Source organism: Symphalangus syndactylus, chromosome 6, assembly GCF_028878055.3.
Source record: "Symphalangus syndactylus isolate Jambi chromosome 6, NHGRI_mSymSyn1-v2.1_pri, whole genome shotgun sequence".
In the NCBI taxonomy this organism is placed as follows: Eukaryota; Metazoa; Chordata; class Mammalia; order Primates; family Hylobatidae; genus Symphalangus; species Symphalangus syndactylus.
In genome coordinates, this window is record NC_072428.2 from 122,438,312 (window position 1) to 122,461,782 (window position 23,471).

The 23,471-nt window shown below is 47.6% G+C and overlaps 1 protein-coding gene across 3 annotated transcripts in view; it reads right to left on the reverse strand.

Annotated features, from left to right (window-relative positions):
- The window catches only part of PLXNA4 (plexin A4), a 457,179-nt gene that overhangs the window by 383,278 nt on the left and 50,430 nt on the right, over positions 1–23,471 (reverse strand). For 2 of the 3 annotated variants that reach the window (XM_055284053.2, XM_055284056.2), the window contains exon 2: positions 1,592–2,865. In XM_055284053.2, coding sequence (XP_055140028.1) covers positions 1,592–2,779 — 1,188 coding nt within the window. In that variant the 5' untranslated portion in view covers positions 2,780–2,865. The remainder of the gene's footprint in view (positions 1–1,591; positions 2,866–23,471) is intronic. The other variant, XM_055284054.2, reaches the window with a different exon arrangement.

The window sequence follows — 23,471 nt, forward strand, 5'->3', positions numbered from 1 at the left end:
CAGAAGGCATTCCCAAAGGTTAAGTCACCTGCTAGGAAGGCTCAGTAGATACAGTGGAGTCCCCTCCATTCTCTGGTCTGGCTCTGATTTGTCAACTTTTTGCTTCCCTGCTTGGTCCATAGCACCTCTCCTATTTCCTTTGTGACATCAGGGAACTCCTGGCTTTTCAAGACCTCCAAGAAGAGATGACATCTCTTAGTTTCAGCCGGCCCAGTGCCTGGAAGACTTGACAGTGGAAAACAGCTTAAGCCTAATGCCAGGGCACCATCTTTCTCCTCCCTCTTCCCTATCTCCAACCCAAATCCCAAAGACCAGAGTGATGGCCTCTCCACACTCTGGCTGGGGAGGGTGCCAGTCCCCACTGAGATCTGCCTGGCACATAGTTATACTTTATGAAAGGAAATTTACACTTCTTTAAACAACCAAAATACATTTCCTAATATGGAACTCCATCAAAGTTTAAGGAGTCAAGAATCACATCAGTATGGATGCGTACTTCTGTCCGATGGATACATTTTCATTTCTTCTTCTGCCCAAATTAAAATTATAGAATTGATGTTCTCAAACTAGGTTCATAATCTTTAAAATGCACAGTTATAAAAGGAAAAGCACAAGAACACAGAAGATGCTGATAGCTGAGCCTTTCAAGTCACCCAAAGAATAATTGTGAAAAAACACGACCATTGTGAAGAGGAACAGTCAAGCCACAAGAAGGTGGATGGTTTTCATGGTGGGGCACACGTGAGCTAGGCTGCGACAGGCAGGAGTCTGTGTCCCCCGCTTCACCTGGGGTCACCCAGCAAGGCCATACCCACCAGCCATGCGAAGACCCCTAAGCCAACCCTTCTCCTGCTCTCCCTCTGGCTCCCCGCAGCTCATCCATCATCCCATGCTGCTCTCGGGCTGCTTCCTGACTTTCTCACATGTCTCTTCCAAGGCACTGTGCACACAGAAGGTGCTCAATAAACACGATTTGTCCCTTCCCATCCCTTTTCTAAGTTAACTTTGCTTTCTCTATGTGTTCGCTGCACTCTTACCTGACTGTGCTCTCATTTTAGCATTTCCTAAAGACATACAAAGGGCTAAAAACACACCTCTCCTGAAATTCTTTATCTACCCCAAATGTAGGATGACTCCTCACATTCTCCTCTCCCTCTACCCTATGGTTTTATTCTAAGCTCCCAGGAAAGTTATTTGCAGGCTTGGTGAGTACAAAGGGTGTGTATGCGTCTTGCACTACAGCACACTGTGATCTAGACTCCAGCCATGCCCAGTCCCTATGACATCCATTTGACAAAATTCCTACCCATTTCCAGCACTCCCCGTCATAACCAGTGAGCCAATATGGGGCAGAGAAAAGTACTCTGATGGGAATTTATGTTTCAGCTCCCACTCTGACTCTTATACATTCAATGTCATAGTTGCAGGATATTTAGTAACTCTGGGTCCAATGAGACTCAGAGATGGGATGGGATATACTCGCTTCATCTGCAAAAGGGGAAGGATGATACACACCCCATGGGGGCTACAAGGCTGGGGTTCTCATCCTACACTCCCGACCATCCCAGCCCGCAGCCCTCCCTGGACTCACCGCACTGCTGCAGGGGATGTCCTTCACCTTGAGCCAGGCCAGGTCCAGCGTGCCCTCGCCCCGGTAACAAGACTGCAGCCGCTCCTTAATGCGGTCATTGATCTGCTTCAAGATGAAGATGCACAGGGCCGACTCATCCAGGGATTTCATTTTCCGCTTCTGGCCCTTGGAAAAGACGGTGAAGAGTAGGTCATCATCTGGATGGACTCCAAGGGTCCTGCCAAGCACGGCCCCCGCTTTGGACAGATAGGCAGCCTGCAGCAGGCGGTACTCCACCCCACTGCGCTCACAGCCAATGGGCACCTCTACATAGGAGTTGAAGGCTGTGTCCTCCTTGCAAAGCCTCACGAGCTTGGATGTGTACACCTGCTCCTTGGTGGTGGAGCCTGGTGGAGACACCATCTCAGGTTGGAGGGTCAAAAAGTAGACAAAATTGCCACTGCTAAAACCATAGACATAGTAGATATCAAAATCAGGGATGATGGTGAAGGTGTCCGAAGGGATCTTAATCATCGAGGCCACGAACTCATCATGGAAGACGTACGCGAACATGCCATCCGCCTCAGAATTCTTGGTCAGTTTCCGGCTGGAGATGGTGGGAAAATACTCGGGCTTCCCATCCACTGCCGTGGCAATGAACAGCTTGTCATCCAGGTTGCTGTAGGAGACGATCACTCCAAAGACCGAGCCGCTCTCGTTGACACCTGACAGATAGTGCTCCTTCTTATGATAAGGCTCCCCCAGCTTGAAGAGGTCCTCCAGCCTCAGCAGCTTGCAGATGCCTTGGTACAGGCTCCCACAGGCAATCAGCCTGTTCTCCTTGTAGTCTATGAGGAGCATCTTGTTGACATTGTTGGTGGTGGTCAGGGGCTCATTACAGGTCTGGACGATGCGGGGTGGGTAACACTTGGGGTTGTCCTCGTCCGGCCCTGTCTCATGCGTCACCAAGACCTTCAGGTCACTGGAGAGCTTGTAAATCCGATTGACAGCCCCCAAGTAAATGTGTCCTGTCCTTTCATCCACCACCAGGTGATTGAAACCCTCGGCGGGCTCCCCTCGGAATGTGACAAATGACCGCTGCTTCTGGGACAGCGGGGCTGGCTGCCGGGTGAGCAGAGTGGAGGAGCCCATGCCCACCATGAGGAGGTGGGAGAGCAGGCAGGTCCAGTTCCAGGGCATGGCTTTCATGGCAGAGGCGGGTCCCAGCGGCACAGCAGCACTCAGGCACTGTCGTCCCCTTCGAGGGCCAGGACTCAGCAATGCAGTCTCCCCTACTGGAGAAAGGGAAGACTATGAGCTGGATAACAACGCCAGTGGCTTCATGTCACCCCACAGCTTGTCTGCCTGGACTTTCAAAATGTTCTGAACACACTGAGCAGAACTGCACTGGCGGGGGGTGCTGGAGGCTGACTGAGTCAACCCCTACCACAGGCATGTGACACAGTCAGAGCCGGGTGGCAGCGGCCCCAGGAGGACACATCAGTAATGATAATGGTGGTGATGATAATGACATGATAATAATAGCAGTGATGATGATGATGATGATAATGATCAACAGCCGTTATCTACTGAGTGCCTGAATTTGTGTCCAGCACTGTCACCCGGGTCAGGTGCCACCAGCAGGCAGCATCCACAAAGACTGGCTGGAGGAGAAGAGGGAGGGAGGTAGGGAGGGAGGGAGGAAGGGCAGGAGGCGGGGCTGCCTGCACTGGCTGCAAGCTTTGTCCGGTGTTCCCCACAGTAGGCCTCTGCACACAGTTTCTCCATCTCCAGGCTCTGTGAACCACCTCCTGCTGGACCCCATCTGGCCGTAGAGGTGGTAACAGGGACCTCACTATTACTATCCCCCCATACTACATCGCCCCTTAAAGAGCCACACTTTTATGAATAGCCCCTTTATTAACCTTTTCTCAAAGGACCAAATTTGTGTGTGCTGTCTATTACCTGCTGGCACCCTGACTGGTAGACCTCCGAAGTACATCCTATTGTAGCCACATTTTATAGCTAAGGAAAGCAAGCTTAGGGGAGTCATGTAACTTGCACAGCTATAAGTGGTAGAGGTAGCTCCAAATATGAGTAGTGTAAATGTGTGCAGGTTCGCAATCTTAACTGCTAAAGCATCGCAGTTCACCCCAGCCTTGCACAGGTGCGGCTGTACCGTGGTCCCTGTCCCATGCAGCAGAAGAGTTAAGGTTGATCCCTTCTTGGGGGCTGTCCATTACAGCCACTGCCTCCAGTTCTCTGTGTCTGTACCTACTACTGCAGGAGAAACTTTCCTCTCTGCCTCCTCTGCTGGATGAAGAGGCCAAATTAAAAACCCACATCCTCAATCTCTTCACACTGCAGCAGCGACCAGGTCCTCTGGGTTCGCTGCCCAACCCTGAGTCCTAATGTCATTTTAACAAGGCAGATCTTGGCTTCCTCCCCTAGCAGGACCTCCTCTGAGAGGTTTTCATTAAAGGGAGAAAAAAAATGCTTTAAGAAGCGGTCAAGCAAATAAATAAACAAATAAATACAAAACTCCCCGAGGAACAAGATCACCTCCCATCCTGAGGGTCTCTTTCTATTCAAGATGCTTCCTGCGTGTGTTCCCATTGGACAGCTTTATGTTTCTTCCAGTTTGGGAGAATTCAGGGCAGGAATTGCCAACATTCTATCTGGGGGCATCTCAGCTCTGTGGAATTTTTCTCATTCACCCCCAAACACCTCAAAAGTGGAGAATGAGAAGAGGTAGATCACTAAGCAATAGAAAATTCCCCAGCAGGGAGCAAACACTAGGTTAGATGGAAACCAAGAGAAGAAGGAAGAAAACCAAATAAAGACTTTGCATTGACAGCCAGCATCCTAATGAAAAGCACAGGTCTTCTCCAGTCAATATCAGAGGAGGAAGACTGGTTAGTGGAACACACCACAACCAAGAGCAATGCTGCAAGCCAAGGGCCTTCATTCATTCACCCATGTGGCAAATGTTTGCTCAGAACACACACAAAATGTGCAAGATGCTGTGGGGCCCAAGGATCGGATCCTCAGAGAACGCGTAGTCAAATCAGGCCGATACCACCAGAACCTGAACTGATGCGCATGACGAAAAGTCACATGGCATACAAAAGAGTGCTTTGAAAGTTCCTAGGAGGAGGAAGACTTCTAACTTGGGGTGAGAGAGGGCAAGAAGCAGGCTGCAGGAGGCCTTGGGGAGGGCATGGAATTTGGGCTGAGCTGTGAGCTTCGAGAAGACAGGCAGAGCACGAAGGGAAAGGCCTTCTATGGGAGAAGCGTGGGCATATCACATGAGGGTGTGTACAACGAAGAGTACGTCTGGAGAACATAGTCCGTGAATGGATCAGGTGGAAGATGAGGCTGAAAAGAGAGAGCTTCAGCCTTACCAGCATGTCACTGGGAAGTTGAGACTGAAATGCGCAGTGTTGAAGACCGAAATGACATGGTAGAGGAAAAGAGCAAAGGCCCCCAGAGAGGAGCCTCTCCCTTTCCATTTAGCCTTAGCCTTTGCAGAAGGAGAGTTTGGAGCTGAGGTTCTGTGAACTCCACAGGGCAGGGCTGGGTCTGTGTTGCTCATTAACACATTCACAGCTGGACATATAGAGGAGGCTCAACAACTGTTTCTTGACTGGCAGAAAGAAGGGCTGGAAGCAGAGAGGAGTATCAATATCCGTGGAGCATTCACTGCACCCCAGAGCTCATGCAAATACTTTCACGTAGCTTGGCTCACATAATCCTCACCACTGTTCCCTGGGGTCAGAATTGTCTTATTCCTATTTCAGATGAGGAAACTTTAGCTCTGCAAGGACGCTGGTTAAGATGTAGCAGAACTGGATTTGAAGTCCAGGTTTCAATCACTGCAAAATTCATACTTTTCTAGAAATGCACAATTCCAGAGCCCAGAAGATAGAGCAATTAGAAGCCCTTGTTAACTCTTGTAAGCCCCAAACAGAAATCCTGGGATATCACCTACCAGTATCAGGAGAAAAACAAAGTCCTCTCTGACCTTCAGGGCCTAAGCTGGTAGATAACACCGATCGGGTGAGTTCTGTGGTTTACCTCTGAAAGTATTAATGACTGTAAAGCAGCAGCTGCACAGAGCCTTTGCCCAGCACAGTTAAGTGCTTAGGAAATGACAGTTGCTGTCATTGTTATCATTAGCAAGATTAAAATAGGATTAGAAAGATTAGGATTATGATAATGAGATGGTACCTGGTGGTACATCTCAAGATGAGTGATGAAGAGTCAAGATGGTTCACCTTGAATTGCTTGTGCAAATTCAAATATCAAAGAAGAATCTATAAGTTTTTCATCTGAAAGAGACAATCCAGTTTAGTGATTCCCAATCCCTGATTTTAGAGACAAGGAAGTTGAAATCCAAGAGGTCAGATGGAATTGCAAGAGGTCACACATTGAGTTGAAAACAGTGTAAGATTGGGTCTCACACTGTCAACCCCATGCTCCTTCCACCACCCCGGCCTCTCTTGTGACTTTATGTGAACTCACTCCAGCAGCTGCTTCCAGCCTTTGTCTGAAAGAGACTGCTCTTTGGGCACCATATGCTCTGCTGGCTAACAGGGCTCTCAAAACATCTCTGCCAACAACCAAATTCCAGCAGGGCTGATAATCCCCCTTCCAGACAGGCAGGTGCAGGTCGGGGCTCAGCCACCAACTTTTCTGAGGAGGGAACTTCGCACAGTCTCTGTATCACAACCTGCCATATGCTAGGGAAAGTGTGCCTACCCCACGACCTGCCTTACTGTACACACACATGGACCCATGGCCTCTGCAAGAGGCGAGATGAAGAATCCTATAATTATGAATTTACTGAGCAGAAAGGTGTCATGGCTCATTCTGTATCTTCTATTAGACACTGAAAGGAGACACAGTTATGCATCTCAAACACTTGTCACCCTCATCTGGGGACGGTGAGATTACAATACCCAGAGATGAGGGGGGCCTACAGAAACAATAACGTGTACTGGGAATAACCAGCCTTTCATTTTACACACCAAGAAAGGGACTGATTAGAAAACAAATAAGAGAGAAATGGAAGAGAAAAGGGGAAAATAAGGATGTGAGCTCCAGCTTGCCTCACCAAAGACCCCATGAGGAACCACCACAGAGGTGACACCCCGTCCAGCTTGGGACCCACAGATATGAAGAGCCACCAGCCCCCTGTCTCCCTGAGCTGTCTAAGGCTGCTCCAATCTGGCAAAGCAAGAGTTTCCAGGGGGGTTTCCATTCCAGGATGTCATTTCTTGTAAGCAGTAATCCCAACCTAGGAAACCCCCACCCCAATTTCAGAGCCTACCCACCATTTCGCTCTCAAGTCACCATTTAGCTAGTTTCAAAACCAAGTATTGGAAATTACATTCAGCCCAACTCTGATTCTTAAAGGCAAGTAATGGGACCAAATAACCTTCACAATTGCCCCGAAGGATTCACCGAACTACGTAGAGTGGGTAAGAAGGCAGAACTGAAAGACCCCCAAACCCAACCCAAACACACTATAGTTTTCCCTTCTTTGAAATCAGATTTTAATTTTGAGTAGTCTCGGGGGAGATGGGACTCATTTATAGAAGCTGATCATCATTTTGATTAAAGAAATTGGGGCTGTCTTTGTTTTAGGCATCAAGTTTCAAAGAACTGAAACTAATTTTCATGAAATAGCTCCATCCTCTCAGATTCCTGAGTGGTAGAGAGGAAAGTTATTATAGAGTCATTTAAAATAGCAATTACCCTGTGAAATTACTTTAGAGTTTATGAAGTGTTTTCATGGATATTGCCTTGTTCTGAATATCTTGTTCATGACAACCCTGTTAGGTAGATGAGGTATTTATAAGTATGCCCTCTTTATAGATAAGGAAACCGAGGCATGAACAGGTACAGGTCTTGGCTGAGGTCACACACAGTCACGTTGGGCATTGGAGAGCTGAGCTCTTCAGGCCTCACTCAGTTATTCACAATATATTCCCCGGCCCCTTGGACGGAGTTCTGGTCCTCAGACCTTTTGCTATGGGGTAATAGGATTCTCAGAAAATGTGCCCTAGGATGGCATTTCAAAATTCATGTCACAACACACCATGAATTAGGTGAGTCACAGGTGTTTTTTGTTTTTGTTTTTGTTTTTGTTTTGTTTTGTTTTTGAGATGGAGTCACCCTCTGTCGCCCAGGCTAGAGTGCAGTGGCACAATCTAGGCTCCCTGCAACTTCTGCCTCCCAGGGGTTCAAGTGATTCTCCTGCCTCAGCCTCCCAAGTAGCTGGGATTACAGGTGCCCACCACCATGCCTGGCTAATTTTTGTACTTTTAGTAGAGATGGGGTTTCACCATGTTGGGTCAGGCTGGTCTTGAAGGCCTGACCTCAAGTGATCTCCCTGCCTCGGCCTCCCAAAGTGCTGGGATTATGGGCATGAGCCACCGTACCTGGCCAGGTACTCTTCTTAATGAAATAAAATAGAAGGGAAAATACTAGTATGTCACATAGAAAAGATAAGCACTGTTTGGTTAGACTTTTTTTTTTTTTTTTTTTTTTGAGACACAGTCTCCCTCTGTTGCCCAGGCTAGAGTGCAGTGGCGCGATCTCAGCTCACTGCAAGCTCCACCTCCCAGGTTCATACCATTCTCCTGCCTCAGCATCCCCAGTAGCTGGGACTACAGGTGCCTGCCACCATGCTCGGCTAATTTTTTGTATTTTTAGTAGAGACGGGGTTTCACCATGTTAGCCAGGATGGTCTCGATCTCCTGACCTCATGGTCCGCCTGCCTCGGCCTCCCAAAGTGCTGGGATTACAGGCGTGAGCCACTGCACCTGGCTGGTGAGACTTTCATTTTACCCACTATATAGCAAACTACATATTGAGTGTGATGTAAATATGTGTGATGTAACTGGATCCCTAGGATGGTTAATTTTATTTGTCAACTTGGCTGGGCCACGATGCCCAGACAGTTGGTCAAACATTATTCTGGAAGTTTCTGGGAGGGTGTCTTGGGATAAGAGTGGACTTTGAGTAAAGCAGACTGCCCTCTATAATGTGGGTGGGCCTCATCCAATCAGTTGAAGGTCATGAATAGAACAAAAGACTGGCCTTCTCTGAGCAAGAGGGAACTCTACCAGCAGATGGCCTTTGGACTTGGGTACAACATTGGCTCTTCTCTAAGTCTCCCATCTACAGGCCTACCCTACAGATTTTGAACTTGGTGCCTCCAAAATTGTGTGAGCCAATTCCTTAAATCAATCTGTCTCTACGCACACACACAAACACACAAACACACACACACACATATCCTCTTGGTTCTATTTTCTTTGAAGAAGCCCAACTAATATAGTCATGGTCAAAAAAATTTGAAACACACTTTCAGACACGGTGCATACCTGTTGTTTTTGCTGTCATTCATTTATCCTCCGGGCATCTGTGCCTTTGCCCAAACACTTCTGCTGGAATTGACTCCACCTCTGGTTCAAAGCCTGAGCCACTCAGCACAGAACACAGGTGGGCAGGGTGTAGTGATTGGCTCAGGAATGAGAAACTGGTTAAATCAGGTCTCCGACAAGCAACAGGCTTTGGATAGGGATACTGGGGGAGAAAGTTCTAGCTCTTCCACCAGATGTGACCTTGGAGAGGCAAGGGCCTAAGAACCGCTGGTGCCATCTTGTAATCACAGGGGTGGGAGCAGGGGACAGGAGGCTGGAAGAATGAAGCCAAAGTACTGAGAAGAGCAGAACTAAGCCAAAGGTTAGAGAGTACTGGGTCCCAGGCCTGGCGACATCCTATAAATGTCTCCATTGTGTCCACTGAAGCCAGCTCTATGCCTGTACTTTCCAGTTATGTGAGTCAAAAAAAAAAAATTCCCCTTTTGCAGAAGCCAGTTTGGGTTCTGTTTTCTGGCACTTGCTGATGTAAGAATCCTAACCCATACACAGAAAAATCCCAAAGAGTACAGTGTCTCCCACCACAACCTCTCTAATAGACTATTATTCCATGGGATCAAGTGAACAAGCCAAACAGATCTGTGCCTTCCACTGCCCACAGAGATAAACTATGGTTTTACAGACAGCAAGGCATATTCCCAAGTGATGTTCAAATATGTGTGCATATCTATGTACCAACTTTCAGAAGCAAACACAACACTTCCCTGTCTGCTGAGCATTTGCCGTAGGAGCTGCACCAGCAGAGCTCTTGGGAAGTCTTCACCAATTTATGCTTCCGGGCCCTGAGTTAGACTCATTGTTCAAATGAAACCTTCTCTGATCAAGCCACTGGTCTAAGATGCCCCTACTATATATTAGTGCAGGAACCAGTGCCACCAGAGTCTTACATTTTACAAACTCTGTTATATTTGTCCATTGATGCTGTCTCCTACTCTAAAAATATGAGCTCCTCGAGGACAAGGATTATATATTGCCCCTCTTTTCTCTAGTTCCAAGCTCAGAGCCTGAAACACAGTAGGTGTATAATAGATGTTTGGAAACACATGAATGAATGAATGAATGCATGCATGCATGCATGCTCCATAGCAGAGTATATGAGATGGCAGTGGGTATCACATACGGCTAAAGTACAAAGTAAATCTTGGTGGTTCAAGTAAATCTTTGAGCCTGTCAACTCAAACAGGGACCAACCTAAAAAACTGGTTGTACCCTGTTCTAAACAAGGGCTTATAAATACTTAAAATACTCCATTGTGTCCTTTTATTTATTTATTTATTTATTTATTTGTATTTAAAGGTAAAGCTCCTTTTTTCTTATTTTTATTAGGACATGAGTTCAAATGCATCAGAGAAACTACATCTTTCATATATGATTTACGGAGACCAACCGGTCCACCAGCTGGAATATCATAAAAAGTTGTCTTGTGTTAGCAAATTGGACTTTGAGAACCACTATCCTATGCAGCAAAGGAAATCAGTATGGACCTGGTTGAATAGAAGAAGCTGAGCCTGAAAATAAAATTGCAGCATGGAAAACAGACAACAGAAAACAGCCACAATGCAGGAGATGCCAGTTGCTAGAAGTCAGCATGCACTCCTGTATTCAGCCAACAACTATTGATGGAGCACATACCACATGAGGAGTTCTGGACTGGGTGCAAAGGATAGATACATTCCAGAGCAAAAAACAGTGTCCCTGCCAGGAGCGGTGACTCATGCCTTAATCCCAGCACTTTGGGAGGCTGAGGCAGGTGGATCACTTGAGGTCAGGAGTTTGAGACCAGCCTAGCCAATATAGTGAAACCCTGTCTCTACTAAAAAAAAATTAGCTGGGCATGGTGGCACATACCTGTAGTCCCAGCTACTCAAGTATCACTTGAGCTCAGGAGGCAGAGGTTGCAGCTGTGAGCCGAGATCGTGCCACTGCACTCCAACCTGGGTGACAGAGCAAGACTCTATTTCAAACAAACAAACAAACAAAAAACAAACAAACAAAACCAGTGTCCCTGCTCTCCAGGGGCTGAGGGTCTTCTAGAGGCCCCTCTAGCTGTCCCACTGGCAAGCTCTGCAGATCCTCCCCGTCTCAGCCTCTATTAGAAACCCAGAACTTCCTACAACACTGTACAACAGGTCATTTCATCTCAATTGTGCAGGTGGATTGGGAACAGGAAGCTAACTTTTCTTTTCTTTTTTTTTTTTTTTTTTTTTTTTGAGACAGAGTCTCGCTGTCACCCAGGCTGGAGTGCAATGGTGCGATCTCGGCTCACTGCAGGGTCTGCCCCCCGGGGTTCACGCCATTCTCCTGCCTCAGCCTCCCGAGTAGCTGGCACTACTACAGGCACCCACCACCTCACCCAGCTAATTTTTTGTATTTGTAGTAGAGATGGGGTTTCACTGTTTTAGCCAGGATGGTCTCGATCTCCTGACCTCATGATCTGCCCGCCTCGGCCTCCCAAAGTGCTGGGATTACAGGCGTGAGCCACCGCGCCTGGCCAGGAAGCTAACTTTTCACAAATAACACGGGCTTCCCTATGCGTGAGGCTGCTGGTATGAAGTCAGTGAGAGGCGGCCACCAGCGATGGATGACATTTCCCAGCCTCTCCATTTCCACACGGTATCCAGGTGTGACTGTGTGAATAGCAAGTTCATGGTGACATTTCCACGCCAAAGCAGGGAAGAAATAAATGTGTCTTCTCTACAGTTTCTTTCACCACCCAGCTGGACAAAGAGGACCCTGAAGCCCTATAGGATGGTGGAGCCTCAAGATGTAAGATTTGTGCACCAACCAGGAACATCAGACAAGAAAGAAATCTTTACTGTGATAATACTGAAACTGTGGATTTGTGTGTGACAACAGTTAACCTCACCCTAACTCACAGGCAGAAACACAGCAAGCTCATTGCATCTCAGAGCTGGGATTCAAACCTAATGCTGGGGGGCTCCAGGTCTCTGTTCTTTGTGGTACATCAGGCTCTGGCCCTAGGAAGAGTTCTCTTTAGATGTCAGCAGCCCCCTCCCTTGTTTCCAAAGCCAGATTGCAAGTGGCTAAGCCCAGAGAGAGGAGATGGCCAAGCTAACATATACAGGATAGAGAAATCTTCCTGCTCAATGGCCATTTCCAAGTTTGGGGCCCAGGGAGGTAAGTGTGTGTGCAGCTGAGGGCAGTGAGGGAGTTGGGGAGCAGCAAGAGGCCTCATTCCCATTTCATCTAAGAAACTTCAAACACTCATTGATCCATGCAAACAAAATGGACACATGCTATTTGTAGATTTCTACTCCAATTTGTAATCTGTGCATTCAAAATAGCATCTTCAGTAAGATCGGTATTTTTTCATGTCTGCATTTTTTTTACTTTAAACTCTTGGTTTCTAGAAGTGGGAGCCATGAATTATTTTACATCTTTCCATGGAGAATTCTATTTACACCCATCTAGGGCCCAATCATGCAGCTCGCTACAGTCTGGGGCCCGTGACAGACAACTGACCCCATGTACTTGGCTACCTCACTGCAGCTCCATCTGTCCCAGCCTTCAATGTCCCCCTGCCCCTTGTTGCTGGCTATCTCAGAAATGTGTGTCTCATTCATCAAAGGAAAGAGCCAGAGGGTAGGGTTGACACAGCAAAACCCATCACTATCACTAGGGGGAAAAGTCAAGTCAAAGCAACTGTCTTCCCAAGAGACGGTCACTGCTGGCTTTTGGCAGTCTCAGTGCGGGTGGGGCCTCATGGGGTCGGCTCAGCCACAACCCAGCCTTAATCCAGGAAGCAGCAGTCCAGCAGGGGCCATGGGAGCCCTCCTTCCAGTGTGCTTCCCTCTGCCTCTGCTTCTCTTCTGAGAGATGGGAACTGTGAAATTGATGACTGGTGGGAGGGCTGGAGAAAAGTATAAAAGATGGGGAAGAGGGAGCGATGGAGGGCCAGGCACTGATGTAGTCTTGGCCCCGCCAGGCAACCAGCCCGGTCCCAGGGAAATCCAGCACCAAGCTCAGCTACACAGGGCTTCCTTCATCCTTACTTCCCAGTTTATTAAAAGGGGCTGAGGAGAAGTGATTACCATGGACAGAGCCTTTGGACCCAGCCTGGAAGAAGCATCTGCAGGAGGCTAAGCCTGTGAGCCTCTCCATTTAGAGATCAGGTCCCAGCTGGACCTCTGAGGCGTTTATACATGGTTTCCACACCCTCCTTCCTTTCCCTCCCCCAGGCCCCCTTGTCCTTGGCCTGGAGGGTGTTCCTTCAGGGTACAAAACCACCTCTCCCTGGCCAAGTCTGCCGTTCCCAGCAGAGTGGAGCAGGAGCTCCAGCCGAGGCCCAGGCAGCCCCATGTGAAACTCTCCATTACCACGTGGAGATCGCCTTGAGATTCCAGGCACTGTGCCTTGGGGCGGGGGAGTCGCTAGGCAATGGCTTCCTTTACTCCAAGTGTGGCAGCGAGGCTTTAAAAACACAGCACTCTCAATAGGATCCTGGCTTGGGGAGGATAGAATCCTAAACTTCTTTCCAGCATCTCACTTAAAGAAACAGGCCAGCCAGGAATTTGGAGTCAGATGCCCCAGCTGGAGTTGGTGTCAAGACCTGCTCTGCAAAATGGTACAGCCTGGCACCTATGTGGCCACTGTCTCCTACCCAGCCCATGATGAATACTCTATCCAGGGTCTGTCCAGGGGTACTGGCTCCTGGTCTTCAAAGGGGATCCACTGGCCTCTGAGTGCACAGAAATGGGGGGGACACCATGGGAAGTTGCTAAGCTGTAGCAAAGGGAGACTTGCTGTCACTTCTGCTGCCCCAAGACCTGAGTGGACATAGGGGCCACAGAAAAGGGGCTTGGGTGTCACCACAGGCTGGGGATAGTCACCTCTCCAGGAATCCCTGTCTCGTGCATGTGGCCTGAGGCTTGCCCAGCTGACATTTTCATCAGGAGAGGAGGCTCACTGCATCCCTGCCTGCCACTCTAACCTACACTCCCTGTAGCCTCTCTAGCTGCTCTGGCCTGGCCCCAGTAGGCAAAGCCACATTCAGTGGTCTTCACCCAAATGAGCTCCTTGTTCTCCTTTCATGGTCAAGGGAAGAAGTGGGATGTTCTTAGCTCGCAGCCAATCATGCATCAGCCAGTGTCACCCATAAAAGCCTCCTCTCAGAATTGCCATGGCCAAGGATACTATTGGCATCAGGTCATTCTAACCAGACACGTCCTGCTAAGTGACAGCCCTTCTTTCTTGTTGCCTCAGTTTCCCCATCTGTAAAATGGTGTTTCTGGAAATAGGATGGGGAAGAGAGATCACCCAGTTTCTTCTTGTGCTAAATCCAGAAGTGAGAGTGAAATGTAGGCTTCACAGAACACAGGCTATCACTGAGGTTGGGAAGTTTCCACAAACCGCCTTTGTGGAGGTGCAGGGCAGAGCCACATGATGTGATGATTACAACACCCAGGGGTGGTGTTCACTGGGTGACAAAAAGCTGGTACTGAAGTTTCTCTCCAAAGACTCTTTGCATCTTTGCTTAAGTTGCCTTTTTAGCTGCCTGAATCTAGATTGTGGGGAGCCTCAGGAATGCCTGCCAGGGTTGAATTCCACAGCCTGCCCTCAGAGAACTCGGGATACTCATCTGTTAAGTGGATGTAAGTCACACTCTTTGGAGTCTATTTTCTCCCTTAGATAAAAAGGCCCAAGCACATTCTTAACATCTCAGGTGTTGGTCCATTTCACTGAGGCTGACAAGCAAGTTGATCTTTCCGGGAAAGGCCTTTGCTTCTTACGGCCTCTGAGGACCTCAGTCCATAGCAGGAGGCCAGCAGGAGGCCTCCAAGCATTGAAACTCCCCCGCCCACCCAAGGGCTTAATTTAGACCCCTCAACAGGTTGACTCTGCCAGCATGATCTGACCCATTTCATTTCCTACCTGTAGCAAGTAAGAAAAAGAAATGGAAATATTCCCTTCCACAGACTGGTGTGAAATCTCTAGCTAGACTTTTCTAACTGTAAAAACAGTCAGTGAGTTTAGAAATGATAATATATGCAAGGTTTTGGAAAAACCGAGCCGAGAGTCCATACACTCAGATCCTTGGACCTCAGCATCTCTCCGGCCACCCCTCCACTCCTAAAAGGCCTGATCACCCCCACCAGCCCCTGTCACAGCCGCCCCAACAGCTCAGCCACCCACCTTCTGGCCCCACAGAGTCTTCACTCGAGGAAGCCCATAATCCCACCAAACACTGGCACTGTGGGGGAGCAGGCTATTTGGGGCTCACTCAGCCAAATGACAGTGCTTCTGTTGTCACCAACATCTAGTGGGAGCGCCTCACTCCAGGCCCCTTTTGTCCCTCTACCCCCTCTCTTCTTTCTCAATTCCCCGGAAAATCAGGAAGTGAACAGTTGTCTCCCTTGCTGGTCTATATTCATGTAATTAGTGCTATTTAATTCCACGATGAGCCAAAGCTCATAAAATACAAAACATATTTCAGCTGTGTGCCGAAAATCTTGGCAGAAATCTCCGCTGCAGCCGGAAGCTGAACGGAGCTATATTTGCTCCTTAAAAAAAAAAAAAAAAAAAAAAAAAAAAAAAAAAAAATTCAGAATGACGGCAACAAAGTTTTGGGGCCAGGCACTACTACCTGATAATATGTAAGGGGGTAGCAGAATAGAGGATTTTTGGACATAAAGTTTGGAAATAATCTGTATCACCATGACAACACTAAATTTAAGAAATATTTAGTATTGATCAAGTAACAAGTGTAATATATAGTGCACATGCCAGAAGAACATGCCATACATCGTAAAGAGGTTGTTTTGGTCCCACTCATTCCTTACTCCCAAGAATTAACATGTGCTTTAAGGGTTTGGGTCCCAGTCTCCAAGTCATCCTGCCTTTCCCACTGGGCACACGCCTGTGAATCAAATGGCCAAGGGGATGTGCAGTTTCTGGCAATGATTCCAAATTAACTAACACATCCCCATCTCCCAGCTCTTTCTCCCCTGACCCCTGGACTGTGATGAAACCTCACCCTATCTCTGTGTTTGTGCCAGCAACACCTGGGCAAGGAACAGGAAGTCTCATCCCCTTACTCCCCAACTTCACAAAGCCGGGCACAGAAGGGTGAAACACCGGGGACACCATCCTCTCAGGTGCCCATGACTGTAAAGTAGATGTGTCCTCAGTAAGCCGACCTCTACCTCTGAAATCAGCACCAGGCCCTCTTGCCAGAGCTCCTGACATAACAGGTTCCCTCCCACAGCACCCCTATGACTTGGCCATGCCCTCTTCCTTTTTCAGGTGACAGGAATACAGAAAGGAGCATGTTGGTGGAGGGCCCAAGGCAGGGCCTGGCACAGGGGGGATTCATGTTCGATGCTACTGACATCCCCCTTTCAGGACCTGCTCAGAAGCTGTGTCCATGGGGAAAGAGAGGCCAGGAGGTGGGCTGGGGTGTGATAAAGGGTCAGATCTGCTGCAAGACCCAGGAGGCCTTTCAGTAGACTCGGTAGCTCTTCTGAATCCACTCTGTGGATCAGCTCCATGGACACAGACACCGCATGCTCCATGCAGAGGGGACAACACCTGCCAGCTCCCACTGCCCTCCTACTCTTATGCCACCCAAAACTCCATCATCAACACAACCATCACCACCTCTCATTGGTGGAATGCTTTGCCTTCTCTAAGCTCCTTCACAGGCAATAAACCACTCATGGCTCCAAACATATATGACCACCCCAACCCAACCCATTAGGATTATTGCCGAGGCATGACTTCGGGTATCAGAGAATCTCATTAACTTTCCCAAAGTCGTGCCTTTCCTCTCTCTACGCCTCGGGTCTTCTGTTGAGCCAATACCTTCCTAATAAATGCCAAAGCTGGCTGGGTGTGGTGACTCATGCCTGTAATCTCAGCACTTTAGGATGCCAAGGCAGGCAGACTGCTTGAGCCCAGGAGTTCGAGATTAGCCTGGGCAATTTGGTGAAACCCTATCTCTATAAAAAATACAAAAATTGGCCAGGCATGGTGGCACATACCTGCATTTCCGGCTACTCAGGAGGCTAAGGCAGGAAGATCACTTGTGCCCAGGAGGCAGAGGTTGCAGCGAGCTGAGATCGTGCCACTGCACTCCAGCCTGGGTGGCAGAGGGAGACTGTGTCTCAAAATAAATAAATAAACAAACCCCAAAGCCACTCACCAGAGTCATCACTGGGGATTGTATAGCAAAAGTGGGAAGGGAAATTTGTCTAGAAGGCCCATGATAAATGCACAGATGTTAACTGGGAAGAGAGAAAAGCCTTCTGACCTGTTCTGGCCTGTCACCTTGATAGGCCTTGATAGCTTGTGCACAACGGAGCTCAAGGAGGTGGCACCACTGGGCAAGCTCTCAGGGGCCAAGGGCTAGTCTGAAGAAGCTAAGCAGCAGGCAGGGAAGATGGCACATGTCTTCATGCATTCATTCACCAACACTTATTCAGCTCCCTAGACTCTACACCGGGAACCTACATTCTGGGGGTGCAGCAATGAGTAAGACAACAAGGTTTTTGGACTCGTGGAGTTTACATTTAATAGGGAGGACACACAATAAACAAGAAAAATAACTATTTTCAGATAGTGCTAAGACCTAAAAGAAAAAAGAAGCAGGGGTTGCTGGTAATGATGGAAACGAGGGGGTGGAAGAGAGGGACTTAGTCACACCTCCTTGATTTTTGGATTGAGGGTCTGGGTGCGTGCTGGTACCACTTAACTGATATGGGGAAATCAGGGCAGAGGAGCAGAGAAGACAAGAGTTCTTTTTAGGATGTCAAGGGTGAGGTTGTCTAGAGGCCCCACCTGGCCCAGGTTGATGCTCAAGAGAACAATCAAGGGAGGTGACTCACAGAGAACCACACTGTGTGTTCTGCAGAAGGCATCTCATGTACATGCTCCCAGGAGGATGCTAATGTCATCCCTATTCTCTGGATGAGAAGCTGATTCTCAATAACTAAAATGAAGTGAGGCTAAGACACCAACCTAACCCTGCAATAAGCCCCATAGAGATGGTGGCCTTGTAACTGTGATGGCTCATGTGTAGATGCAGAGATTGTACCAAGGGTCCTTGGCTGGAAGAAGGGGATGTCAATGAAAGAATTTTACTGAGGAACCTAGAATTCGATGCTTATTTTTTGTGAAGGAAGAACTACCACAGCAAACTGGATTTTACCAAAGGGAAATTACAGATGCTTATGCAGTACAGGCTACTTTATAAACTTCATAAATTCCCAACCAAAGTTAATAACATTAAAGGACTGAAAATGGAAAAGGGGAAACAGTATTGATCATATACTTCTTAGCAAGGAGCCCTCTCTTCTCTCAAGTCATAAAGAGTGTCCTGGGTGCCCCGTTATATAAACCAGTGAAGGGCTAAAGGCCAGTCTGAAGGAAATTAGGCTGAAATCAAAATAATTCAGACTAAGGGCAAGACTTTTTTTTTTTTTTTTTGAGATGGAGTCTCACTCTGTCGCCCAGGCTGGAGTGTAGTGGCATGATTTCGGCTCACTACAACCTCTGCCTCCCGGGTTCACGCCATTCTCTGGCCTCAGCCTCCTGAGTAGCTAGGACTACAGGTGCCCACCACCACGCCCAGCTAATTTTTTATATTTTTAGTAGAGACGGGGCTTCACTGTGTTAGCCAGGATGGTCTCGATCTCCTGACCTCGTAATCTGCCCGCCTCGGCCTCCCAAAGTGCTGGGATTAGAGGCGTGAGCCACCGCACCCAGCAAGACTATTTTTAAAAAAACATATTAACATGCTTAAAACTCATGATAAAATATACATTACATAAAAGTTACAATTTTCACAATTTTTAAGCATACAGTTCAGGGGCATTAAGTATATCCATGTCATGGTGCAGCCATCACTGCCATCCAGAGCCATTTCATCTTCCCAAACCGAAACCCTGTACCCATCAAATACCAACTCCCCATCCCCTCACCCCCCCGCCCCTGGCAACCTCCATTCTACTTTCTATGTCTATGAATTTAACTATCCTAAGTATGTCATATGAGTAGGATCATTTAGTATTTTCCCTTTGTGTCTGGCTGCTTTCACCTAGCTTAATGTCCTCAAGGTTCATTCATGTGGTAACATGTAGACAACATGGTGTTTTTTGTTTTGTTTTTGTTTTTTTGAGAGACACGATCTCACTGTCGCTGAGGCTGGAGTGCAGTGGCATAATCACGGCTCACTGCAGCCTCTAACTCTTGGGTTCAAACAATCCTCCCACCTCAGCCTTCTGGGTAGCTGGGAAGACAGACACAGGCTGCTACACCTGGCTAATTTTTTAAATTTTTGTATAGTTGAATCTCAGTATATTACCCAGGCTGGTCTCGAATTCCTGGACTCCAACAATCCTCCCACCTCAGTCTCACAAAATGCTGGGATTATAGGCATGAAAGATGGTTTTTAATAAAGATCCATTTTGCGGGGGCATCAGAAACTTCTGGGTTTTAAGTAACTCCGGTTTACAGTTGCCAGTTCATGGACACAGGTGAGAAAGGGAAGACCTAGAGAAAACGTGTGAACAAATGCCTTATTGGGTGAAAACATGCCCCTTTCACCAACCTGCATCTCCAGACCCATAGGATTATAATAATATAGCACTGAGAAGAATACCAGTCCCTCCCAAGGCTCTGCCTTGAAAGAGTCCCCTATTAAGCAAGTATGAGCAACACTGCACCACCCTCCTGGGGAGCCATGATGCATGTCAGCTCACTAAAAGTCCTGAGAGGTGGTGCTTTGATAAGCAAACCCATGGAAGGTTTGTGAACCAGGGTTTCTCAAACTTGTTTGACCAAGGAAGCTTTTCTTGCTTAACCCCTATTATGACCTCTGGGAACACTGTTCCATGGTACACACCTTGGGAAATACTGGCATGTTGGTTTCCATTCCTCAAAGCACTTTCATATCTATTTTCTCACTGAGTCTTTATTAAAACCCTGTCAAGTAAATTGAGAAACTTAAAGCAATTTGTTTCACTTATTGAAATGAAAACCCAAGCTCTCAAGATTTAGTTCTGGAAGGAAAACCTCTAGGTGAGGAGAAGCAATGGGAGCAAGTGGTATAGACTGCACTCCTTGATATTCCCTTCCCACCGAAGGCTCATGCATGGAACACACTGCATCCTCCATCACCATGGCCCCATGGAGACATAGCAGCCCTCCCGTTAATCTCCTGGCAGATGCCTGCATGCCTGTGACAACTGCATTCTCCTGATCCGCTTAGCACAGATGAGAGAGGCCACAATTTTCTCTGATTATAAGAAATCTGACAGGAAAACAAACGTAGAGAAAGGAGGAAGGATAAAATGAGTCTATCTCAACAAAGTGTAGGTTTCAGTTTCATCCCCTCCTAGTTCATTCCCAGACTCAAAGTCCCCGCCAACCCTCACACCCAAATTGCTGATTTGACTTCTAAGGTGCCCTGCCTGAATGGCTCACTTCCTTGCTGCCTGTAGTGCATGTACTCCTGGTGCCCCTGTAGGGGCTACTGTTTTATTTGGGGATAATGACTCTTCTGTCCTGCCCTATGGGGTAAGGCTATGCTTGTGAGGGTTGGACATGGCTTCTCAAGAAGGTGAACAATTTACAGTGGCAGTCATCCAGGTGGCTCTCAAATAGATCACTAGGACTGATGGCACACCTTCACAGGTATGACAGGGACCTCCCATCCCTCTTTGGTGCATAGTCTTCATGCCTAAACTTTAAGGGGTCTTGAGGGTCTGGCAAGTGGTCAAAGAGACCCTGCCCCATGGTGGCACAATGGGTGTTAAACAGGGCCACTCTACAAGAGACACTGATGAAGCAAAATAAACCATAACTTGGAAACCCCATTGACTTGTTATAGTAACTCTCTCTATTTATTTCACTTTTATCACCCCCAGGCCCCGGGTAAAATCCTGTTAAATGTCCAGCCTTATGTTAGCCATGCTCTTAGAAGTTAATGGACAGTTGTAAATCCAAACTTAGGATGTAGATTATTGGGAAGATGCATTCCATTCTCTGGACCCAATGTGGCCAAAGCTGCAGTTACTGGCAGAAAAAACTGAATCTTTAGACAAGAGCTGAGGCTGCAGGACCTCAGCACCTCCTCAAGTAGACGTTCTTCCTCCATTGCCAAGTCTAGAGTCTGAGTTTTATTTTGCTCAGCAAGGTAAGAATTCCCTTACTGAGGAAATCTTGCCATCCACCTCTCAGGAGCTACTCTCCCAGATACCCAACTGCCTTCAAAGCTTGTAGGCATTTTAGGCAGGAATTACCATCCCCATTGAGCAGATGAGGAAAGTGAAGCTTAAGGAGGCTAAATGCCTTTCTCCACGTCGCAGAGATTTTCCTAGGAACCTATAGTGAGTAAGGGCAGTACAATGTGGCACAGTGTGAAACAGACTCAAAAAAAAAAAAAAAAAAGAATTGGAAAGAAATGAAGCAATCTCTAGTGAACGGATGAACAAGATTCAGTCCAAAGTGAAAAATCAATGAGGCAAAGGCTCAGCCTGCAAAAATCGATGAGGCAATGGACCAATAACCTGTATTCCCAGCTGAATTGACACCCGACTGCATTACAATCATATTTGTATTTGCCCAGACCGACTCCCCATGCCACCTGCCAGCATACTGCCCACATGCCAGACTCAACCTCCACGCACGTGTCCACCTGATCCAATCTGAAGAGCATCTTCCAACAGCCCTGAGAGGTAGCTAATAGAGCCTGTACACAGAAGCAAGAGAACAGAGCCCCTGGAACAAGGAGATAAGGTGACCTTCTGAGAGTTAATTTAGTAACAATCAAGACATCTGCATGGAAGCACCAGATATCTGCAGAAACCACCTTACAAGGGCAAGGTGTCCCCAGGTCTCCACTGAAAAAGCAGGGAAGTGAAGCCCAATCAGGGCGACAAGGTTTCTTCCCCAGGACAAGAATATAACTTAAGAAGGCTGTAATCTAAACAGCTCGAATAAAGAAGGTATTAACCAACTCGGGGTGGTCGGCTCGGAGAACAGAGTAAGCAGCATGAGTGCTTGGTTTTTAATCTCATGCCAGCCAAGGAGGGAGAGCTGTGGTTGACTCACCAGGAAGGTGAACTCCCAGGAGGGGCAGCAGTTGGACATGAGGCTTCTCCACTGTGCGGACTACATTGTTCTCAAGAACACCCAGCCTCCTGGTCCCGATTCATGCTCCCCCAAGGAGCAGCCAATCCACCAATGTGTCTTTCTTGCTGGAATATTCCCAACTATATTCAGGAGTTCACCCTCCACACATGGCCACACTCCAGAAGCAGGCAGCCATGATTGGAATAAGCCAGTGATTCCCAGCCTCAACCAACAGTTGTGATTGGATTAAGCCAATCATGCTGGTCTCCCTCTCCCTACCAGTGATGAGTTTAGGAACAGCTATGCCACCCAAGCCTCATGAATGGGACTGAATGAGAAGCCTGCCAGGGGCCTCAGGAATGTAATTTTATTGCTCTTTAAAAGAGACACATGTGAGGGAGCACCTCTCTTCCTTACTTGTCCACCTGCTTACAATGCCTAGAACTGTGGCAGACTTCTTGTACCCGTGAGAGAGTCACCACTGATGTGCCTGCAATGGCTGAACAGAGAGAAGGGAAGTGCCAGGAGTAGGATGATGCAGGGGAGGTGCTGAATGACCAGTTTTGGAGCCGCCCAACTTGTGTCTTCTTGTATGAGGCCACCATTCACTTATGGTTCACACTATTACTGGGTCCTACCAGAAGGTGAAAGCATCTCACTGACTCACCCAGTAATCCCTCAGGCTATAGCTGTGCTCACTGATGATACTTTGCTACCATAAAGACTATGAAGGGTGTCTAGGGCAGCAACAGCCATTCTTTTGTTAAGTGGATAACAGCAGACTCCAGCAATGAATAAGATGGCATTTTATCTTAAATATCAATATACTTGGGACTAGAATGAGTTAGACCTGAGAATCTGTTCATCTCTGGGTACACATACCAGCAAAGCCAGCCCCAGTCCATAATAACCCCACCCTGGAAGGCCCTACCTGGCAACTACTGGCTGCCTCCCATTGCAGGTTGGTGTCACCTTGTTTAACAGCAATCAAAGGGAATAACAGAAATAGCAGAAAACACCTGCTACCTTCTCATCCCCACTCTACCTCATATCTCCTCAAATCCTCCCTACTCTGCATACTTATTTTCATGTCTTTGGATGAGCTATGTCTTTCTTACCCACCTCGTGGTGTTTTTGAAAGAATAAAATTAAATCAATATGAAAAATACAAGATGTTACAGAAATCATGGAATTTGGGACATGAAGGCTGTGTTGGAAATCTTTTCAACTTACTATGCATTGGATTCACTGGGAAAGTTTTTTTAAAAACACAGATTTCAGCACCCCACCCCCAGTAACTCTGGTCTAAAGGGTCTAGGGCAGACATCAATATTTTTTAAAAGCTTCCCAAATGGGTA